The sequence below is a fragment of the Delphinapterus leucas genome, chromosome 1 (genome assembly GCF_059928025.1).
Source record: "Delphinapterus leucas isolate spDelLeu-1000000601 "Yukka" chromosome 1, BTC_Dleu_Yukka2, whole genome shotgun sequence".
Classification (NCBI taxonomy): domain Eukaryota; kingdom Metazoa; phylum Chordata; class Mammalia; order Artiodactyla; family Monodontidae; genus Delphinapterus; species Delphinapterus leucas.
The window spans coordinates 65,827,978-65,848,405 of record NC_143129.1 but is presented as its reverse complement, the minus strand read 5'-3'; the positions used below and the strand labels follow the sequence as shown (position 1 = coordinate 65,848,405).

Sequence of the window (20,428 nt, the reverse complement as noted above, 5' to 3'; positions counted from 1 at the left end):
AGGAAGTCGGTTTTTTTAAAATAAAAAAAAAAAGTTTATTTATTTATTTATTTTTTACTGCATTGGGTCTTCATTGTTGGGTCTTCGTTGCTGCACGCGGGCTTTCTCTAGTTGTGGCGAGCAGGGGCTACTCTTTGTTGTGGTGCATGGGCTTCTCATTGCAGTGGCTTCTCTTGTTGCAGAGCTCGGGCTCTAGGCGCGCAAGCTTCAGTAGTTGTGGCAAGCAGGCTCAGTGGTTGTGGCACATGGGCTTAGTTGCTCCGCGGCATGAGGAATCTTCCCGGACCAGGGCTCAAATCCGTGTCCCCTGCATTGGCAGGCGGATTCTTAACCACTGCACCACCAGGGAAGCCCAGGAAGTTGGTCTTTATCTTTGTTATACCCACCAGCCTTAGACATTCATGTTTATTCTCTCGTTTGTCTGATTGCTCCTCTGCCCCCTTCCCAGCTTGGATGTCTAGGGTTCTCAGACTTTATCAACTCTCTCCTTACTGAAATATGTGTTTTTTAAGCATCTGATAAACTTGATCACCTTAACAAATGAATGCATACAAATTTTTAATGATAAAGCTTAATGCTACCACGTACTTAATTGGGACTGAAATGAGGGAAGTTTTGGTGGTGGTGGTGGCTGTTGTTTATTCTTCTAAAGTTAAAGGGACTACTGTGGAATTTCAGGAACCAGGCAAGTGAATTTTTGGAGGGAGAAGAGTTGAGATCATTTTGGCTCTCTTAAAATTATATCAGATATGAAAGCACCTGTCTACATACTCATAACACCAGCCTCACCTCCTCATCTTAGTTTCTGTGTAAGAAATAGATCTCCTAAAAGTAAAAGGTATCTCCAGTGGTTATTAGGTCAGCATTGCTAAACCATTACATCAGGATACAAAAGTGAAGACACTCAACAGAGTAGGCACTCAGTAAACATTAGATAAATTGAGCTGAGTGAATAAAGTTCATTTGTTTACTAATCCAACACATATTTACTCGGTGCATACTGCAGAGGCCAGGCATAGGTGGTCTGCTTATCAAATACCCTGATAAGTTCTACAGTGGAAGATTACCAAATTACAGAGATTTAGACGACAATACATTTAAAACTAAAACTATACTGGATGCATTTTACGCTTTCTTTGAAGAATCAGGAAGCAGGGCCTCGAGGGTACTCAGCAAGTGAACAGCATAGCTAAGAAATGGGCCTGTCTGATTCTGCAGTCTGTACTTTCCACTAGGTTGAGAGATTTTCAGAGGATGTGCTTCCTACCCATGAGACCAAGCACCCTGGGCTGAGAGGCCTAGAGATTATAGGAGAAGAGAAAAGAAAGCTCTGCTTGGAGTCTGTGGGGCAGCTCTCAACTGACTCTATTCTAGACTGCTTAATAGAATTTCTTAACCTTGCGTGATAAGCAGAGTCCAGAGGGTGGGGTTTTGGAGCAGACTGTAAATCATATTGTTTCCTTTCCTCTACGCCAAAGTGTTTTTACAGGTGAGATCAGATTGTATTCCACACTTACAGAAGTTTAATAAGGAAAATAAGCTTAAAAAGGGTAGCCTGAGTATATAAATGGGGTGGGAGAGGGAGCATAGACCGACTTAGCCTTGATGACTGGCTGGGGAGAGGAGGTGGCAGTGAACTGGATATTGCTTATAATGTCTTTTTTTTTTTTTATTCCTGAAGCCTCTTCTTTCCTATTACACTGAATGACTGACCCATCACCCAAAGCACAGGACCTTCCTGATCAGAAATCTCATAGAAATCACCTCCATTTATCAAACTCTGAAAACAGGGTCTTCATTTGTCTTCTGATCCCTAAGTCATTATATCTGTTGTTCACCAAATCCTAAATTCTGCCTTTCTCTAAAACTGTAGTTCCGTTGCCAATTTAAAGACAAAGTTCCTGAATGGACTTCAGAGTAGATATGCTTTCCCCTCTTTTCCCACCCAAATGCTCTCTTGGCACTCTTCTTCCATTAGCTGGCTACACAGTTTCCTATATCATTTTCTCCACATATGCTTTGGGTGCCACCTGGGAACTGCTGAGAGCTACAAATATTACAGTCATTCTTATTTTGAAAGTGCGTGTGATCACTTCTACATAAATAATTGATCCTTTAGAGATCAAGACACAGTTTTATTAACTGTTTAAATTGCAGAATGATGTTAATTCCTTTCCAATTTATGTTACCCACCGAAGCACACTGGCTTTTTTGTTGGTTTGCTTGGGTTGGTTTTGCAGCAGCCTTGTGAGCTATCTTTTAGATTTCAGATTTTGTATACTCTCTTTCACCTGCAGTGTCACCTGCCAGGTTACATCAGCCCTCGTAGACATTTAAGGACCTGGTGTCAGTTAGAGCTCCTGGTTCCACAGAAGCATCTCATGTCTAATTTTGGGAAGACCTATGGGCAGGAATCACTATCACCCAGTGATTAGGTTCAGAGACTAGATCAAAGTCAGAGGAAAATACCATGAAACTCATGGGAGTTTTTTACTTCTGAGGATGTGCGTCTCCAAGACCTCATGGGCTTCTTTTCATAGTACCAGCTCTTCTTTTCATCAAATACCATAAAAAGTAGGACAAATTCTCTCATGTCCACAGGCATGTTGGTCTCCTTATGAAGTGTTCCTTTTCGGCAGATCAGAAGGGGTCCTATCAAGCCTGAATGGATATCTTTTTCCTGGAAGACAGTAAGAGCAAATTGCACGTATTATCTCTTTCTCAAGATTTTCTTTGCCCTTCTGACAATCACTGATCATACTGAAGAGGAGACCTTCTCAGAGGCTCTGAATTTGAAGATTATAAATGAATAGCTTAATAAGCCTGGATATTGATCATCTAATTCTGTGATACTCATAGTCACTTCCTCTGATTAATCCTTTGTTTCAACATGGTAGTAATGATAATAATGATGATAATAATAGTGATACTATTATAAATACTATTTATTGAGCATCTACTATGTTAAATATTTTGCCTATAGTATCTTATTTAATTCTGACAATAATCCTATATGGTAAAAAATAAATTCATTTATTGAACAAATATTACCAAGTGCCTACTATATATGCTATATACTGTTATCTCATTTTTAACTTTGGAAACTGAGGCTGAGGGAGCTCAAGTAACTTTCCTAGGGCTACACAGTCAGTGACAGGATAGGAATTGAAATCTAAGTCTATGCTCTCTACCATGCTCGAAATGAGGGAGTCTTGATTTTGTAGTTCTTTTATTAAAAAAGAAAAGAAAAGGCAGAAGAAAGCTAATACTTGTTCAAGGAAATTGCAGATAAACATCTTCTTCTGTAAAGGTAGTCACTCTAACTAGGGCCAACCTTTTAAGTATTCCTCATTCCTTTCCACTGAACAAATGCTTCTCACTGTCATCTGAAGGTCTGCATGGAGAGTCCCTGATTACGGTAGCTGTCGACTGTTGACCATGATCCTTACACAGTCCTCATGGAAAGACAGATATTTACTAAGAAATAATTGTGACACTTCCATTTGATGGACTCAGGTTATAAGTTTGGGGAAATGACAAAAACTTTCGATGGCTATGCTTACCGGGTTCACTGCCGAGTAGTAGGCCCAAGCCCGACAGGCAGAGCCAGGATTTTCTGGCCCTGATCGCTCAGTGGCATGCCATACATATGTATAAGTGCTGTTGGGCTGAACAGCATTGTCTTCCTTAAACCATTCAGGAGAGTCATCTTCATAAGTCTTTCCCTCTGATGATTTTTCATAGGAAAGCCCATGGGCATGAAGAGAATATGGTCTGGATGCTAAGTTTTTAAAACGAACCTAAAAAAAAGAATGATTCACAAATGTATTTACGTTTAATAAAGCCCCCAAAATGTCAGCATTATGGGTCAAAGTGGATGGCTATTAAATTGAACCTAAGATATATTGAATGTTTAGAATTGCAAAGTAACTTTCGTATATTACTTCATCTAATTTTACAACCATCCTATGAGATAGGGCCTAAGTAGTTTACTCCAGAAACACCAAAACAGGTTTGTTTTTAGGCTCAAAGCAAAAGTATTGACATTATCTACAAATGAAATGATAAAGATAGGTGCTACAGATCTGAAAATGAATGAGGCTTGGGTTTTACTCACAATAAGGTTTCAACCTACTGGCGTAGAGAGACTGCACATGTGAATGCAAGTTAAAAATCTGGAGACAAAAGGTGCTGTAAACAAAATATGAATGGGATTAGGTGGGAATGCCTGGGAGAAGCAATTCAGTTGAATGTTTAGGAGAGGTTGGGGGAATTAAAGAAAGTTTCTTAGGAGAAATGGAATTGGCCCTTATAGAATGAACAGGAGCTTAGCAGAGGGAGAGATAAAATTATGAGATCTTTTTTTTTTTCCTTGAAGAGTGGCAAGTTACTTGGTAAGCAGTCTTTGAAAAGAAATGTAGTTATTTGTTGATTTTGAAAAATAAATAAGTCACCATAGCTCTCTTGCCACTTTCATCTCTACAACCCTCTGGTGGTTGTGGAAATTCCTCTGATGATCTTAGCAATGCTCAAAAGATGACTTACTTGGATAACATCATCCACTTCAGCTCTAATGATAGGACCAAGTATGCCAAGATGCTCTTCATACTCTCCCCGAGGATCAAGCTTGTTAAAAGTGCTATCAAGGTACTTTCGAAAAACTACTTTCTTGTATATGGTGTCCTTTGAAACATCATCAATGTCTTCACTGAAATGATAATAATAGCATTTGTTTAAAAGAACAAGTTAAAGACCATTCAAGAATTTAGGAAATTATCTGTTTCTGAATATAGTATATAGAGAAGATATTTGATAAACATTTGATGAACAAATGAATTAAAATATAAATAACTAAAACCACAAGCCAGTAAATATCCTTCAATTCCCAGCTCATATATCATTTCTTGGTATCTCCTCCTATGATCCTTTAGACTGGGTCAAATCTCTAGCATTCCTCACATTTCTATACTACTACTATAGTATATATAGTAAATCCCTGTAGTATTCTGATAATATTTCTATAGTATATATAGTAAATTATATATCATCTATTCATGAGATTATCTATTAATACCTGACTCTACCACTAGGGTGAAAGCCCCATGAGGTTAGGGATTGTGCCTCGTTCGCTTATAATTTTTACTTCTAGTGCCTAGCAAGTTGTCTGGCACACAGTAAGCAGACATTTATTTAATGTATTAATGAGTGACAAATATAATCATATATTAACACAGCAGATTTTAATATCAAAAGCAGACAAAGCCATGTGATGGGACAGTGCCAGGACAGGCAGGTGATAAGAGTCAGTTGATTTAGAGCGCCACCCCTGTAGAGGTCACTGGATGGATGAGTGTTTTATACCTGGAGAGTAGCCACTCTTCCCACATTTGCTTTTGCTAAATCATAGTGTTCCTCATGTAGTTCACCAGCTCAGTCTGGAGCTAGAGCGCATCGTATTTTCCTACTGACTCTTAAATTCCCCAGGAGTCTGGGAAACAGGCCAAAAGCTCACCCCTCAGTCTCACAGTATTTGTTACACAACACGAGCCATCCACAGAGAATCCCATTCTGCCTTCCTTCTAGCCTTTCTACCGGATTAACCCCGTTCTTCCAGACTCTAAGCATAACATACAGTCTCACAGAACGCATGGGGAGGAGCAAAGCAACGTTGCCATAAAAATGGGTTGCATATCTGGAATGGGACATAGGATTTTGAAGGAACTAGTTCCATCCCTTTACACTCTGGAAAACCTTATTCCCTCAGTAACTTGCTTAGAAATCCCTAGATAAAGTATTTATTCTCATATAGTAATGGGTGCTACATCTAAATAGGAAGTCAAGGGAGAAAGTCTCTTCAACTAACAGAATTCTAACATGGAAATGTCAGGCATCAGATTAATGAAATAATTTCTGTAAGTCACGCCATGCATTGTGTTTGCTTACTCTAGTTGCACTTTGGTTTTAACTTTAGTAGTGTAACAGTTAGCTTTTGTAAAAGCTGTGGGCTATATTTGGACACTTTACACATGGTCCCCATGATATCCCTGAGGATCTGTAGTTGCTTCTTGTCCCCCTTTCTCTCCTTTCTCTATATTGTCATCCCAGAATATAGAACCCAGACCAATATGGCTTTCCACACTTGAACAAAATTAAATTAAAAATTATCTTTTAAAAATGCATGTGGCTCCCTTAAAAACTCTCTGTTATAAGTCAGGCCACTTACAAAATTGCATCAACTCCTTCAACTCTATGGTTGAAGAGTGGCTGGAACCCTAAAATGTTAGAGCTGCAGCAGATCTTGGGGGCCACTTGGTGTAACTCCTCCATTAAAAAGACTGCAAGTAACAAGGTTCGGGAAAGGAACTGACACATTCCAGTAAACTAGGAATGGCTTAAAGCTTTTGAAGGGTTTCTCATTGCTCTTTGAAAAACATCAAAATTCTTCCCAGGGCTCACAAAGCCTAGTGGCATCTGATCTCTGCAGAGCTAGCCAAACACTTTCCTAGCACCCGCCCTCTTCTTGAGTTCCAGCTACACAGGTCTTCAGCTTCAGGGCTTCCTCCTTCCTCAGGGCCTTCATCATGCTGTTCTCTCTGTCTAGAATGCTCTGCCCTCTCTACCTCCTGTTCATCTTCAGATGTCAGCTCAAACGCCGCTTCTCCAGAGTCAGACTCCCCAGTTCTCATATCTCCATATATCACCTTTCCTTATTGGTCTTTATCATGGTTAATTTTTACACTTATTTATGTGAGCACTTGGTTCATATCTTCCTGCCCAACTAGACATAAGTTCCATCAGGGCAGGAGTCCTGTGTTTATATTCTCTTTTATAGTCTCAGCACTTAGCACAATGCCTAGGAGAGAATAAGTACTCATTAAAGAGTTATTGACTGAGTGAGTCTATAAACCAAGTTAAAACAAAAGTTTAAATCAAGATAAATCATTATGTAATGAATGGCTCAGTTGAGGGTATAAACTTGCTTTTTGTTTCTAAGCTACTTTATACCCTTGGCCTCTGCTACTGGAATCTTATGGAATTTGAATTAATCTTCACCAAGATGCTATATACTTTATATCGATCAGTAAACAATTTAAAATGTTTTTGTTAAATAAGTAATTGCAAAAGGAGATTTCTACATCACAAATTTGGATTTGAAGCCAACTTCAGTGAAATCATATTGATTAGCCTATAGCTATGGATAGGTTTGGCTCGGCATTGGAGCAAGAAGGGGAGGTAGGAACATGTGTGATGAGAAAAGAAGAGAGAGGAGGGGGCTAATTTAACTACAAAATATCATAGACTTCTTAGAGTGATAGCTCTTATATTGTCCAGATGTCACCCAAAGTAGAGAAGCTAATCTTGGAGTTGACAAAGGAAACAGTATAGGCCAAGTTGCAATAGGGAAACTAAATGATACTTAGTATAAGTTACACTTAGTATAATTTGCCCAGAATCATCTCCTTAGACTGCTGTAATTACTTTTTTTAGCAGTAGTGGAAAAGTGAGAATATAAAAGGAGAGAACTGGCCAAACCTTTGTGCAAATTTTGAATAATCCCAGGATAGTTCTTCAGCAGCAATGAAATAATTTTTTCTGTTTCCATTGTTGCTGCGAAGGTACCATGCTGCAATGTTGTCAGGATTTCTGGAGGAGTTGATGTCTGTCCTAAGATCGGTTTGGTAAGGGTCATCATAGGCCACAAAATCAAATTCACCATAGTCTTCTTCACTGCTCTCTTCCTTCTGCCTTGGAATAATTTCAATGTAATCTCCATCATCTCTACTGAGGCCTACTACGACCAGTGGATTAAATTCTCTTGGTATAAAAGTGTTATTTAGTGGAGAATGTGGTGGAGGAGTTGGCATCTGACCAAGATCTGCATAAGGGAAAGTCTGACCAAGTTCTGGGAGAGGCAATGACTGAATAGATTCAGAAGTGTGGGATGTCTGATCGAGATCTAGAGGAGGTGATGTCTGCCTGAGATCAAGAGGAAGGGATGTCTGACTGATGTCTGGAGAGAGAGTTGCCTGGTTGAGGTCTGGGGAAAGTGGCATCTGACTGAGGTTTGGGGGAAGAGTCGTCTGGCCAAGATCTGGGGAAAGTGTTGTCTGGCCAAGGTCTGGAGAAAGGGTTGTCTGGCTGAGGTCTGGAGAGAGAGTCTCCTGGCCAAGGTCTGGGGAAAGGGCCATCGGGCTGAGGTCTGGAGAGAGAATCTCCTGGCTGAGGTCTGGGGAAAGCGTTGTCTGGCTGAGGTCTGGAGAGAGAGTCTCCTGGCTAAGGTCTGGGGAAAGCGTTGTCTGGCTGAGGTCTGGAGAGAGAGTCTCCTGGCCAAGGTCTGGGGAAAGGGCCATCTGGCTGAGGTCTGGAGAGAGAGTCTCCCGGCTAAGATCTGGGGAAAGTGTTGTCTGGCCGAGGTCTGGAGAAAGGGTTGTCTGGCCGAGGTCTGGAGAAAGGGTTGTCTGGCCGAGGTCTGGAGAGAGAGTCTCCTGGCTAAGGTCTGGGGAAAATGTTGTCTGGCTGAGGTCTGGAGAGAGAGTCTCCTGTCCAGGGTCTGGAGAAAGGGTGGTCCGGCTGAGATCTGGATAGAGGGATGGCTGACTGAGGTCTAGAGAGGTAGTTGTCTGCCAGACTTCAGGTTCCAAGGAAGGGAACGTTTGACTAACATCAGTAGGGAAGGCCTTGTTTCTTAGGTCATAGTTGGGTATCTGGCTGGGCTCTGGAGGAAGAGATCTGTGACTGGGGACTGTAGTGGAGTGCGTTGGATCAGAGTCTTGAATAGGGAATGTTTGATAGTGTTCCTCTGGGCTCACTGTCTGATAAAGATCTGGAGGGGAGCTTGTCTGACTGGTGTCATTTGGGGGGTTTTGATCACCATCAGGATGTGAGGCCATGAGGCTAAGGTTCATAGAGGGGAGTGTCTGATTGAGGTCTGCGGGAAGAGATGTTTCATTGGATGTGTGGAGTAACAATGAATGATTATGTCTCCCATCTGAAAATGGGGTGTTGGCCTCTACTCTCAGAGGGTGAAAACTCCTTGGAGATAGAGGAACATGGTGTGCAGGCTTCTCTTCCTTTTTCTTTCTTCGCGTCCTAATTAAAAAAAGGCCTTTCTTCAATCTACTATTTCCTCCATCTTGTCTTCCTTGTAGAGGTTTATGTCTAGTTACAAAAAACGTTGGGTGGCCACTCTGCTTTCCATGCTTGTTTTTAAAAGGGATGTTTTCTCCCCAAGTCCTTGAGTCATTCTGGGGGCTGTTTGGCAGCTTATTAACAACCTTAACTTCATCAGCATCTTGGATTATTTCATAACTGCCTTTCTCAGAAACCAAATGCCATTCCCCATTCAGAATCTTAGATGGATCCTTTTGTTGTAAGAGTAACAGATCACTGGGAAGGTCCTCCCAGGGCCCTATTCTGGAAGAAGAAGAGTTGCCTTGGCTTAAATGTCTACCAGTTTTATGTGCTGGGAATTCCATCTGGGAGAATCTATGCTTTGCTCCTCGGCCTCTTCCTGCCTTGAATCTTTTATGTTTAGCATGTTCTTGATTTCTGAATTCTTCTGTACCAAATGGAAGCAGGCTTATCCCTGTGACATCTGAGTATAGAGGATCTTCTATAGGGTCTTCAGAATAAGGGCTGGAATGCTCTGCTGTGGGAGGGTTGAGAATTGAGTTCTTATCTAAGCTGGTGTGTCCTAGCGGGGGACCAGCTATGGTGGCTTCTGGGTGAGGAAGAATTTTCAGAGGTTGTGCAAAGTTATTGGCAATAAGCCTGCTAATGTTACCTGGGGAAGAAGAATTTGAACCAACAGTTCTGTTGGTACTTGGAGGAATGAATTCAGAGTTGTTCTCCAGAGCCAGTGCGGTAAGATTGAACTTATCTTCCTCCTGATTTGATGATGAATTTCTGAATGACCTGATTCCTAATGATAAAGCCAGTGTGTTCTGGTAATCATAGTCAGCATCATTATTTTTATCTTTGATTTCTGATGATTCACGCATTTTCCTTGTAGTTATGGATGTAGATCCTGAAGGTTCGTATATAATCTCATATGAGTCATCATCATAATCCCGGATACACTTAACATCCCTGAATCTCAGCCACAGTTTTTTGCTTCTTGGATTGGAATTCATGGTAGTTAACATCCAAGTTCCTACAAAATAGAGACAGAGAGAACAGAGAGCTCTGAGTACAGAAAAAGGTATAAAAACCCTATGGTCCATTGTGGCAGATAATTTCCAGTGAACTTTCATCAGGGGTACTGTGGTCTGTGGACCACAACTGATCTGTGAACTGTTGTTTACTGTTCCACAGTGACATAAGGAAAGAAATCAAGAGTAAAGTGTATAGGAAACCTTTTAGCAATTTGACATTTCTATGACATCCAATCACGTGATCAGCATATTTATCTCATTTAACAGAATATAGACCCAAAGTATTGGTCAGTGAAAATTAGGGAGAAAAAAACTTTCAGCACAGGTAGTTTGAGAGTCACTATTTGAGAATATATTTTTCAAGGGATGAATCAAGAATGAAATGGACTTTGAATATTATAAGCATCTTGTGAGTTGCATATTTTGTTAGAGAGCTGGAGTTAGGGGGAAGATGAGGATGTTTACCCCCACAAATAAGAGACATATAGATACTTCTAAGTAATAAATAATTCAGGTGGGCCTAGGGCAGTTTTGAGTTTCTTTGAAATGGTATGATTTGCTGGCACACTGAAGATTTCCTGGAAAGTCTTCAATAGTTACCACATGTTGATTGTCTACTGAGTCCTAGGCCCTTGGCACATATAACAATTAATGGTCAAAGCAACTCTGTAAGGTATTACTATTCTGTTTTTCAGATGAATAAACTGAGGCTCAGTCGGGTGGAGTAATTTGTCCAAATTGCTACACAGATATCAAGTGGCAAAGCAGGATTTGAACCCAGGTCTGATGAATTCCAAAGCCCATGTGCTTTCCATGACGCTGCTGTCTCTGAAGCCAGCCTCTAAGCCACTATATCAGATGACCACTAACCCTAGGGTGGGATGGCTGTCTTATAAAGCTGAAAAAGGCATTTTGATAAAAGAAATGCTCTCTTGTGGCTGAATGCTCACGCTTTCTTCTCAAAGTCATGCCTTATCTTTTTACTGTTTTATCTTTACTTCTCACTTAGCCCAGAGAAGGATAAATGGAATGCACAGTAAAGGACTGGACCCATTTAAGTAATTCCCCAAATAGAAATCATGAGTAGTCCTGAAAAGAAAGCCTGCAAGGGATCAGGGAGAGAAGCCCAGGAACCATGGTAGTCTGGAGAGCTGCAGCAGACTGGGTTGATCAGAGAGTCCCCTTTAAGTGTCCAAGCTCTTACCAACATTATCCATTGTGACGGTCACAGATTCCCCACGCATGGGGAAGAGGGTCAAAGTGTCCTCGTGTTTCTTTCCATAGATGAATGAGTGCCCAGTGAAGTGAATGGTCAAAATGTCATTCTGGGTTCCCATACTGCAGAAGTGCCACTGGACGGTGTCATCAAAGCAGAATCCTAGTGTGGGTATGCTCTCAGGCACATAGCCATTGATAGCTGAAAGAGTGAAATTTGTTGAAACATCAGGCCTATGCCAACAAAAGGGAATGTGTCTAACTATACTTACGGTAAATATCCCAATGGTAATTTGGTTGCATCTAAGCAGTGATTATCTGAGATAAGCTTTACCAAATGTAACATGTAACTGGAAGATCAAACTCAGACTTTTCAAATGAGAGCTTATTCTCCTAAGTTAGCCAAGGGAGAAATGTCAGGATAAAGACAAAGCCTTTTCATTCACATTGATTTATTTATTCATTTGTTAAGTGTATATTAAATATTTTGTACTCTAGGTTCTGTTTTTAAAGATATTCCGAAGGTAACTTAGAATTTTGTCTAGAGTAATTTTACCTGGAGAAAAAGCATAATATAAGAAATACAGATTCTTGACGCATTAGTTATTTTTTTCTTTTTCTTTTTTTTTTAACATCTTTATTGGAGTATAATTGCTTTACAATGGTGTGTTAGTTTCTGCTTTATAACAAAGTGACTCAGTTATACATATACATATGTTCCCACATCTCTTCCCTCTTACGTCTCCCTCCCTCCCACCATCCCTATCCCACCCCTCTAGGTGGTCACAAAGCACCGAGCTGATCTCCCTTTGCTATGTGGCTGCTTCCCACTAGCTATCTATTTTACATTTGGTAGTGTATATATGTCCATGCCACTCTCCCACTTTGTCCCATCTTACCCTTCCTCCTCCCTGTATCCTCGACACATTAGTTATTGAATGCAAAGTAATGTTCCTAAAAATGAAGCATATTTAGCACATTTTACAATTTTAATTGCTCTGTCTTAGCATTTATATAATCTCTAGTTTGCACTCAACTATCAAGTTCAGACATTTTCATTCTCTTTCCAAGGGATACAGTTTTAGTCAGTATCATTGTCTACTTATATACTAAGCATGGTAATAAAACCACAGATATGATTTCTATAAGGGCAGGGTCCATGTCTGCCTAGGTTACCACTATAGTCCTAATCTTAGTACAATGCCTAGAACGAGTGAGAACTTAAATATTTATCGAATAGTTGACATAATGTGTTTTTAGTTTGTACCTCATTCAGGAAGCTTTTCTAAATGGTCTATAGCTGCACTAATTTGGTAGCCACTAGCCACCAGTGACTATTGGGCACTCGAAATATGGGTAATCTGGATTGAGATGTGCTGTGAGTATAAAATACACGCTGGATTTTAAAGATTTAGTAAGAAAGTAAATCTCATTAATTTGCATATTGATTATATGTTGAAATGATAATATGATAAATTAAACATTATTAAATAAATTTCATATATTTCTCTTTAATTTTTAATATGCCTATTAGAAAATTTTAAATTATATTTGTGGCTCATATATAATTTCTAATGGACAGCACTAGTCTAGAACTATGACAGATTCATTGCCAAAATGAAATTAAGTACAGAAAGCTGAGGCTAACTCCCTGTTTCAAATTATTTTCCTGGCACCTACCAGTTGTGAGAATCCCCAATTGTTGGTTGTCTGAAGTTATATGAACAGACCATGGAGAAACCATCCTCGTACCTGTGGTTACTTATCAGAGAAAGTGACAATAGTGACTCTCAACTCTGAGGAAGGGGACGATGACCATTGTGGAGAAGTTTGCTTCCAGCTGGCTCAGTGAAATCTCTCCCAGGCTTCCCATACCAGTGGCTTTGGGCACTGACTTTAAAACTGTAGCAAAAGCCTGAACCTTGGCTCAGGGAATTCTTTCTGTTCTGAACTTCTTACTGCATGCTTAAAACTTCTTTATGGATTGAATTTCCAAGACTCATGTCTCCCCATATGCATTTTGCCTTAGTTTGATTTGACAATCCACTTTTGGATTATTTACCCTGTTTCTGCCCTGGCAGAAATAAGAAATAGACAAGACAAAAAAGTAACTAAAGGAATAAGCGTTGTTACATTCATGCTAAAGAGGACTACTTAATATTTCTGCCCTGGCCATAAAGAGTATTCACCTTGCACCCATTCTAAAATCCCCAGATACTTCTGACCAAGGCCTCTTCCCTCACCATCCATCCCTCACCCTGTTCTTACCTGCTCAGAGCAAGTGCACATGCACACGTGTGCGTGCATGCACACACACACACACACACACACATTTGGAGCAGGAGACCAAGAAGACTTCTAAGGATAACAAGCTTTTTACCTCATGCTGTAAAAAGATTTCTATAATATCACCCAGTAATTTCATCACCAAATCCCTATACTGGAAGTGAGGGTAAGGGGTGAGTGGATTCTAATCCATGTCTCTTCCTCTAGGAAAGTCACACTTCAACCACAGGAGTGAAAAACTGATGGACAAAAAGAGTGCTCTGACTTACTGCTCATGATGTTTGACTCATAAAACTTGGGGTCATCACGTTTCACCTTCTCAGGATTTTCACAGAACTTGTAGATGTTGTCCTCAATGTACCAGCTCTTGTTCTCATCAAACACAGCAAACACAGCCTGCTGCTCAATGTCTGCTGCCCTCTGGAGGGTAAAAGTGCTGTGTTCAGTGATTAACGTCCTAGCAGATTGATTAACTACAACCCTGAGTTCTCAGAAACCAAAGGGGTACAGGTCTTGGGTCCAATGAAGCCATAAATTCAGACATCTGTGAGAGCCCATTGTGTACAAAGCCCTTGTTAGAGCCAATGGTAGCATGTCAAGGCAAACAGTGCAGATCAGAAAATTCAGAGACTAAAATATCCTAATAGAAAAATCCCATTTCAATGTAGCAACTGTAATTCTGTTTATCTCTATCAACTGTTTATCACCTTTCAACTCGAATGATTGATTGGATGTGCTCCAAATAGTTGCAAAGGATAAAAAAGAAGGGTGCCGTAGGAAAGTTTTATATCTCTCCCTACCTGTTTCCTTTCCTAGCTCAATAAATTAGGGTCTTCCAAATGTCTCTTTTGGCTTTTTCTAGGCGTATATTTATTTTATATGCCTTGGGATGAGACTTCTTTGATTATAGCTTAGCCTAATTGGGAATTTTAAGTTAATGATATGAGGCTTTTATTCTTCAATGATGATAAAATCAGAAGATCCATATTTTTGTTCACATTCTTCTGTATAAATTGGTCTTGCTAGAGACAGACCATTGTCTGTGTTCAACTTCCTGAGAAGCTATGTCTGCAAGCTATGTCTGCCTGTATGTCTCCTTTCTCTCCCTATTGCAGGTCTCTAAAAATAACAAGGACTGGTACAGAGCTTTACACTTTTACCAGATGGTATCTCATTGAGCCATGAAACAATCCTATAAAATTTTTAGGAGGGGGTAATACCCTTTTTCTTTTTTGCATATGTAATGTTTTATTTCTTGAGTACATAGAAGTCTGTTTTATTCTTTTCTGTAACTTTTTGAATATCTGAAATATTTAATAAGTAATGTTTCTACGAGCTTTAATTTTGATTTTTAAAATGATCCATACAAATTTAGAAAAAGTGGAAAACATAGTAAAGTACAGAGATAAATATGTAACTAATCAGTAACACTACCACTCATTAATTTTTTAAAAATGGGTAATACCCTTTTGATGAAAGGAAGAAATTAAGGGAAACTAAGTGACTTGCTCATCACATAGCACGGACAGATCTGGAATTTGAAACAAGCAAACAAAATACAGTATCACACTGTAGACTTGCCTTTCCCGGTGAAAGTCCATATGGAAATAGACAAGACAAAAAAGTAACTAAAGGAATAAGCATTGTTACATTCACACTAAAGAGGACTACTTAATATTTTCTGGTTCTCTAGAAGCAAAAGCCCCATTATTTAACAAGGAGAGCTAATCTGTTTCAGTCAGAAGAAATTCCTGGAATTTCTGAAAGGTTACTTCAAGGACAAAATACCTGTATGCCTCGCTTATCCAAGGATCTGCTCTTACAAATTAGAAGTAGCCCTATCAGCCCAGAGGCAATGTCCCTTGTGATGTCCACATTACTGTAGTATGGTCTTGTTAAGCACTGAGCATCATTTTCCATGGGTTCATCAGACTCTAGGATGTTCCACTTATAAGTATAGGTTTCCCCTGGTTGAACTGCTTTGATCATGGTGTTACTGCCTGAAAGAAAATATAGTCAAAATTGTTTTCAATTTTCAAAATTATTTCATGGAAATAAATTAAATAAAAAAATAAGTAAATAATAAATGAATGAATAATTTAAAATAATTGAGTTCTTGTTAGAATCAATGTTGGGAAAGGAATATTATTTTTATATTAAGTTCCACTTGATAGAACTCTGGATAGCATGTAGCTATTACATATTCGTCCACTAGAGGCCACTTATGGCACTAACAAAGGACACCATATTTTGTAATCATTAGGGTAAAAAAAATCCCTGAAGTGAGCAGTGTTTGGTTGTGACTTTGAGGATACCCCTATACGTATACTACCTGAATGTATAAGTTATACTACTGGGCAAGGAGGGCAGTAGAAAATTATGGCAACCTCTCAGAAGTCAATAGCTTCATTCAGTAGAAGTGAAAGGTTCAGACCTGAGGTGGAGGAAGAGTTGACTTCATCTTCATAACAAGAGAAGGTCACACCATGAGGGTAAATGCTGTAGCTGCGGCTGGCCATATTTTTGAACATGATCTACAAAATTAACTCAAATTCATTATTTCAGGATTTAAGGTCAGTCATGAGAACAGAGGATGCTAGCTTTGCATATTTACTTGTGGGATAGTGTGTGTGTGTGTGTGTGTGCGTGCGTGTGTGCGTGCGCACGCGTGCGTGCGTGTGTGTGTTTATGTCAATGCAAACTAATGCTGTTTATCTGAGTGGAAACCTCTCCGCATCACCTGACAGGTGCATCTGAGAGAGTTCCACGCACATAGAAAGGTAGAAAATGGAAAGAGAAGTCTAACCTTAGAAGTGACATTTTCCTCACAGTATATCACTCTCTCCAAGCTGGTCACCATCCCCTGTCCCCTCTCCTTTCTTGGACCACATCTGCCTTTGAATCTGCTCCTTCTCTTAGACCATGATCACCTTCACCAGCCTGCCAGATCCCCCAGAACCCTGTCATCAAGTCATCTTCTCGATGGGGCACAGAAAATAGCGAGATCCTGAATTGCCAATGAGGCATATTTCCACTTTCTAAGAGTACCTAAAAGGGATCAGAAATGAGGGAAGGGAAAGAGAACAGAGAAAGGCTGCTTTCTGCCCTTTTGTTATTTTTTAAATGAACAGCATTGGCCTTGTCTGTAGATATCCTCTTGGTTCATCCCCACGAAGAGGTGAAGGGAGGAGCTTTATGCACACAGGAGTCCTAGTTAGCCTGCTTAATCTTCAGAAGAGAATTTTAATCTTGTCTTCTCCGTGCTTGCCAAAGCATCTGGATCATGCTTAATCTGCAGATAATCTGCACTCTAGAATCTTGCCAAAGATTGCAACTTTCAATTCTCTGCCATCTAGTTCTTATCAGAAGGTAAGTTGATGATGCGACACAGCATTTAAGGAAAACTGAAGAGCACTCAGTGCTCTTGAAACATATCAAAATGTACCTTCATCAGAGACTAATCATCAGAGAACTACATACCTAGACCACATTGATGAATTGTTTTCATTCAGTTGGGTTATGTTCTCAGCTATAATGAGAAACATTATTTTAAAAAGCTTTGTAACTTTTAAATTTATAAATTTCTTTTATAAATTTATTGTACCAGTAGGAATTTATCAAGGATTCCATCTACTACATCACACAGCATCCTCTTTCTTAAGGATCCATGGGAGAAATTCCTCTTAAGTCTCAGTAGCAGGGGAAACTGCTTTTTTTATGACTACTGTGACTCCTACCCTGACCTAGTTCCCTTTTTACTTTGGCTGCTAGAAAGCTTAGGACAAAATTTGTTGACAACATTACAGGAGCATATGGTATGTGTTTCATTATACTTATCTTATCCTTGGCTTTATTTTCTTTGTCCCCACATTATCCTTCACCCCAATTACATTGGCTCCTTGTTTTATTCCTTTATAATTTGATAAACTGTCTCAGATTGTTTGTATTATGAGATAGGCTACAATAAGCGCAAATACTAAATAAAAATTAAAGCTGTATTTCAATTAAAAATTATATGGACACATTAAAAAAATAACCAGTACTTATAATCTTGTTTTCACTATTTAATTTCTTCCATGGTTCTATATTTCTGTTACTTACTTTAAGTGTGTCTCTGACCTGGGCTCTGATAATAGGGCCCAAGATCCCATCTTCTTTGATATTGGGATTCTCCAGGAGTTTGGTGAAGGATGCATCTTGGTACTGTTTGTAGACAACCTTCTTATAATGTTTTCCAATTTGGTTTGAGAAATTATCCAAATGCAGAGATCTGTACTTTCTTAAAGTGAAACAAAATTTAAAAGATTAAATCATTTTCTCAAGTAGAGACCCCAGTATGATAGGGAAACCCTTATGCTTAGAAGTTCTGCTATTGAATTAGCTAAAATGCTAGTTTCCTTAAGGAAAACAAACAAACAAACCTTAATGTGGTTTGCAAAGTCCTGATACCTTCTCTCTGGTTGGAAAACTGGAAACCTCTGATCTGTCTCCTCCACCATTGATAAAGTCTTAATCACGGTTAGAACCAGCTACTTAGATCTTCCTGTCACTATGGTTTCTAGAGTGGACCTTCACTATCTCTGAAAGGTCTACCTGGATGAAAAGATGAGAAACACTATGAATTTTTCTTAAGTATTTCTTATCACTTAACTTATGATATCCTTATTGGCTTTCCAGGTATTTCTCAGTCTCTAAAAGCACATTCCCACTCTAGGAAGCTTCTGCTGTCTTCATTAAACATAAGTTCTGTGCTGTTGGGCTATCTCTTCTACCATCCACCCAATCCTGGTGCCATCTGAAAACCAAATGCCTTCACCCATCTTCTGTAGCTACTGCAATAAATGATTTGGGGGAAGCAACATGAACCACTTTCCCCCTTGGTCCTTTTAATAGCCTTAGTTTGCAAAAGCAGAGTTCCATTTTATGCGTTTATTTTACACAATGAAAATCACTGACTACTGCTAGAAAGTTCTGGATTCTTATCTCAACCCCACTTCCCTAACCCTTCCTGCGTTTTCTAAATATTCACTTGTATTAATTTCATGTGTATAATTCCAGAGCATCTTTATGCAAATATGACTTGCAAATATAAATATTCTTATCCTTTCACTCCTTTCACAAAAGGCAGCTGTTTATATATTCTATACTATACCTTGAAGGTTTTTTTGCATTTTTCCAGCTTTACTGAGGTGTAATTGACAAATGTATGTATTTAAGGTGTACAACATAATAATTTATATATGAATATATGAGACTACCACAGTCAAGCTAATTACCACTTCCATCACCTCACCTAGTTACTAATTTTTTTAAATTTTGAGAATGCTTAAGATATACTGTCTTAACAAATTTCAAGTGTACAATACAGTGTTATTAACTATAGTGTTACTAACTATAACAGGTCTCCAGAACTTATTTAGTTTGAAACTGAAGGTTTGTATACTTTGATCAACATCTCTGCATTCCCCTCACCTCCCAACCCCTGGCAACCACCATTATACTCTCTGCTTCTATGAGTTCGACTTTTTTAGATTCCACATATAAGTGAAATCATGCAATATTTGTAATTCTGTGTCTGGAATATTTCACTTAGCCTAATGTCCTGCAGGTTTATCCATGTTGTTACAAATGGCAGGATTTCCTTCTTTTTTAAGGCTGAATGATATTCCACTGTATATATAAACCCTATTTCTAAAAATTCATTTATCCATTGGTAGACACTCAGGTTGTTTCCATATGTAGGCTATCATGAATAACACTGCAATGAACACAGGAGTGCAAATATCTCTTTGATATACTGACTTCATTTCCTCTGGATATATACCCAGAAGTAGTAGTTCTATTTTTAATTTTTTGAGGAAGCTCCTTACTGTTTTCCATAAAGGCTGCACCAATTTACATTCTCACCAACAGTGTACAAGGATTCCATTTTCTCCGCACCCTCATCAATAGTTGTTACCTCTTTTTCATCCTAGTTACCCCCATAGGTATGAGGTGATATCTCATTATGGATATGATTTGCATTTCCCTCATGATTAGTGATGCTGAACACCTTTTCATATGCCTATTAGCCATTTGTATGTTTTCTTTTTTTTTACCACAGTTTACAATTTTTATTTTTTAATTTTTAAAAATTATTTATTTATTTATTGGCTGTATTGGGTCCTCATTGCTGTGTGCGGGCTTTCCCTAGTTGTGGCAAGCGGGGGCTACTCTTTCGTTACGGTGCACAGGCTTCTCATTTCAGTGGCTTCTCTTGTTGCAGAGCACAGGCTCTAGATGCGCAGGCTCAGTAGTTGTGGTGCACGGGCTCAGTTGCTCCGTGGCATGTGGGATCTTCCCAGACCAGGGATTGAACCCGTGTCTCCTGCATTGGCAGGCAGATTCTTAACCACTGCACCACCAGGGAAGTCCCTGTACATTTTCTTTAGAAAGATGTCAGTTTAGATCCTTTGCCCATTTTTTAAACCAGGCTATTTTTGTTTGTTTGTTTGTTTTGCCATTGAGTTACATGAGTTCCTTTCATATTTTGGATATTAACCTCTTATCAGATATATGGTTTGCAAATATTTTCTCCCATTCTGTAGGTTATATTTTTATTTTGTTGATTGTTTCTTTAGCTGTGCAGAAGTTTTTCAGCTTGATGTAGCCCCACTTGTTTATTTTTGCTTTTGTTACTTATGCTTTTAGTGTCATACCCAAAAAACTCATTGCCAAGACCAATGTCAAAGAGATTTTCTGTTATGTTTTCTTCTAGTGGTTTTATGGTTTCA

The 20,428-nt window shown here is 39.2% G+C and overlaps 1 protein-coding gene across 3 annotated transcripts in view; it reads right to left on the bottom strand.

Annotated features, from left to right (window-relative positions):
• The window catches only part of F5 (coagulation factor V), an 85,508-nt gene that overhangs the window by 15,235 nt on the left and 49,845 nt on the right, over positions 1–20,428 (bottom strand). The window contains exons 8-16 of one of the 3 annotated variants that reach the window (XM_022560158.3): positions 17,757–17,934; positions 16,090–16,189; positions 15,444–15,655; positions 13,925–14,075; positions 11,359–11,571; positions 7,534–10,153; positions 4,546–4,708; positions 3,564–3,800; positions 2,495–2,680 (exon numbers count right to left, since the gene is read on the bottom strand). In XM_022560158.3, coding sequence (XP_022415866.2) covers positions 2,495–2,680; positions 3,564–3,800; positions 4,546–4,708; positions 7,534–10,153; positions 11,359–11,571; positions 13,925–14,075; positions 15,444–15,655; positions 16,090–16,189; positions 17,757–17,934 — 4,060 coding nt within the window. Of the gene's footprint in view, positions 1–2,469; positions 2,681–3,563; positions 3,801–4,545; positions 4,709–7,533; positions 10,154–11,358; positions 11,572–13,924; positions 14,076–15,443; positions 15,656–16,089; positions 16,190–16,461; positions 16,632–17,756; positions 17,935–20,428 lie in introns of those variants that run through there. The other 2 variants (XM_022560156.3, XM_022560157.2) reach the window with 2 other exon arrangements.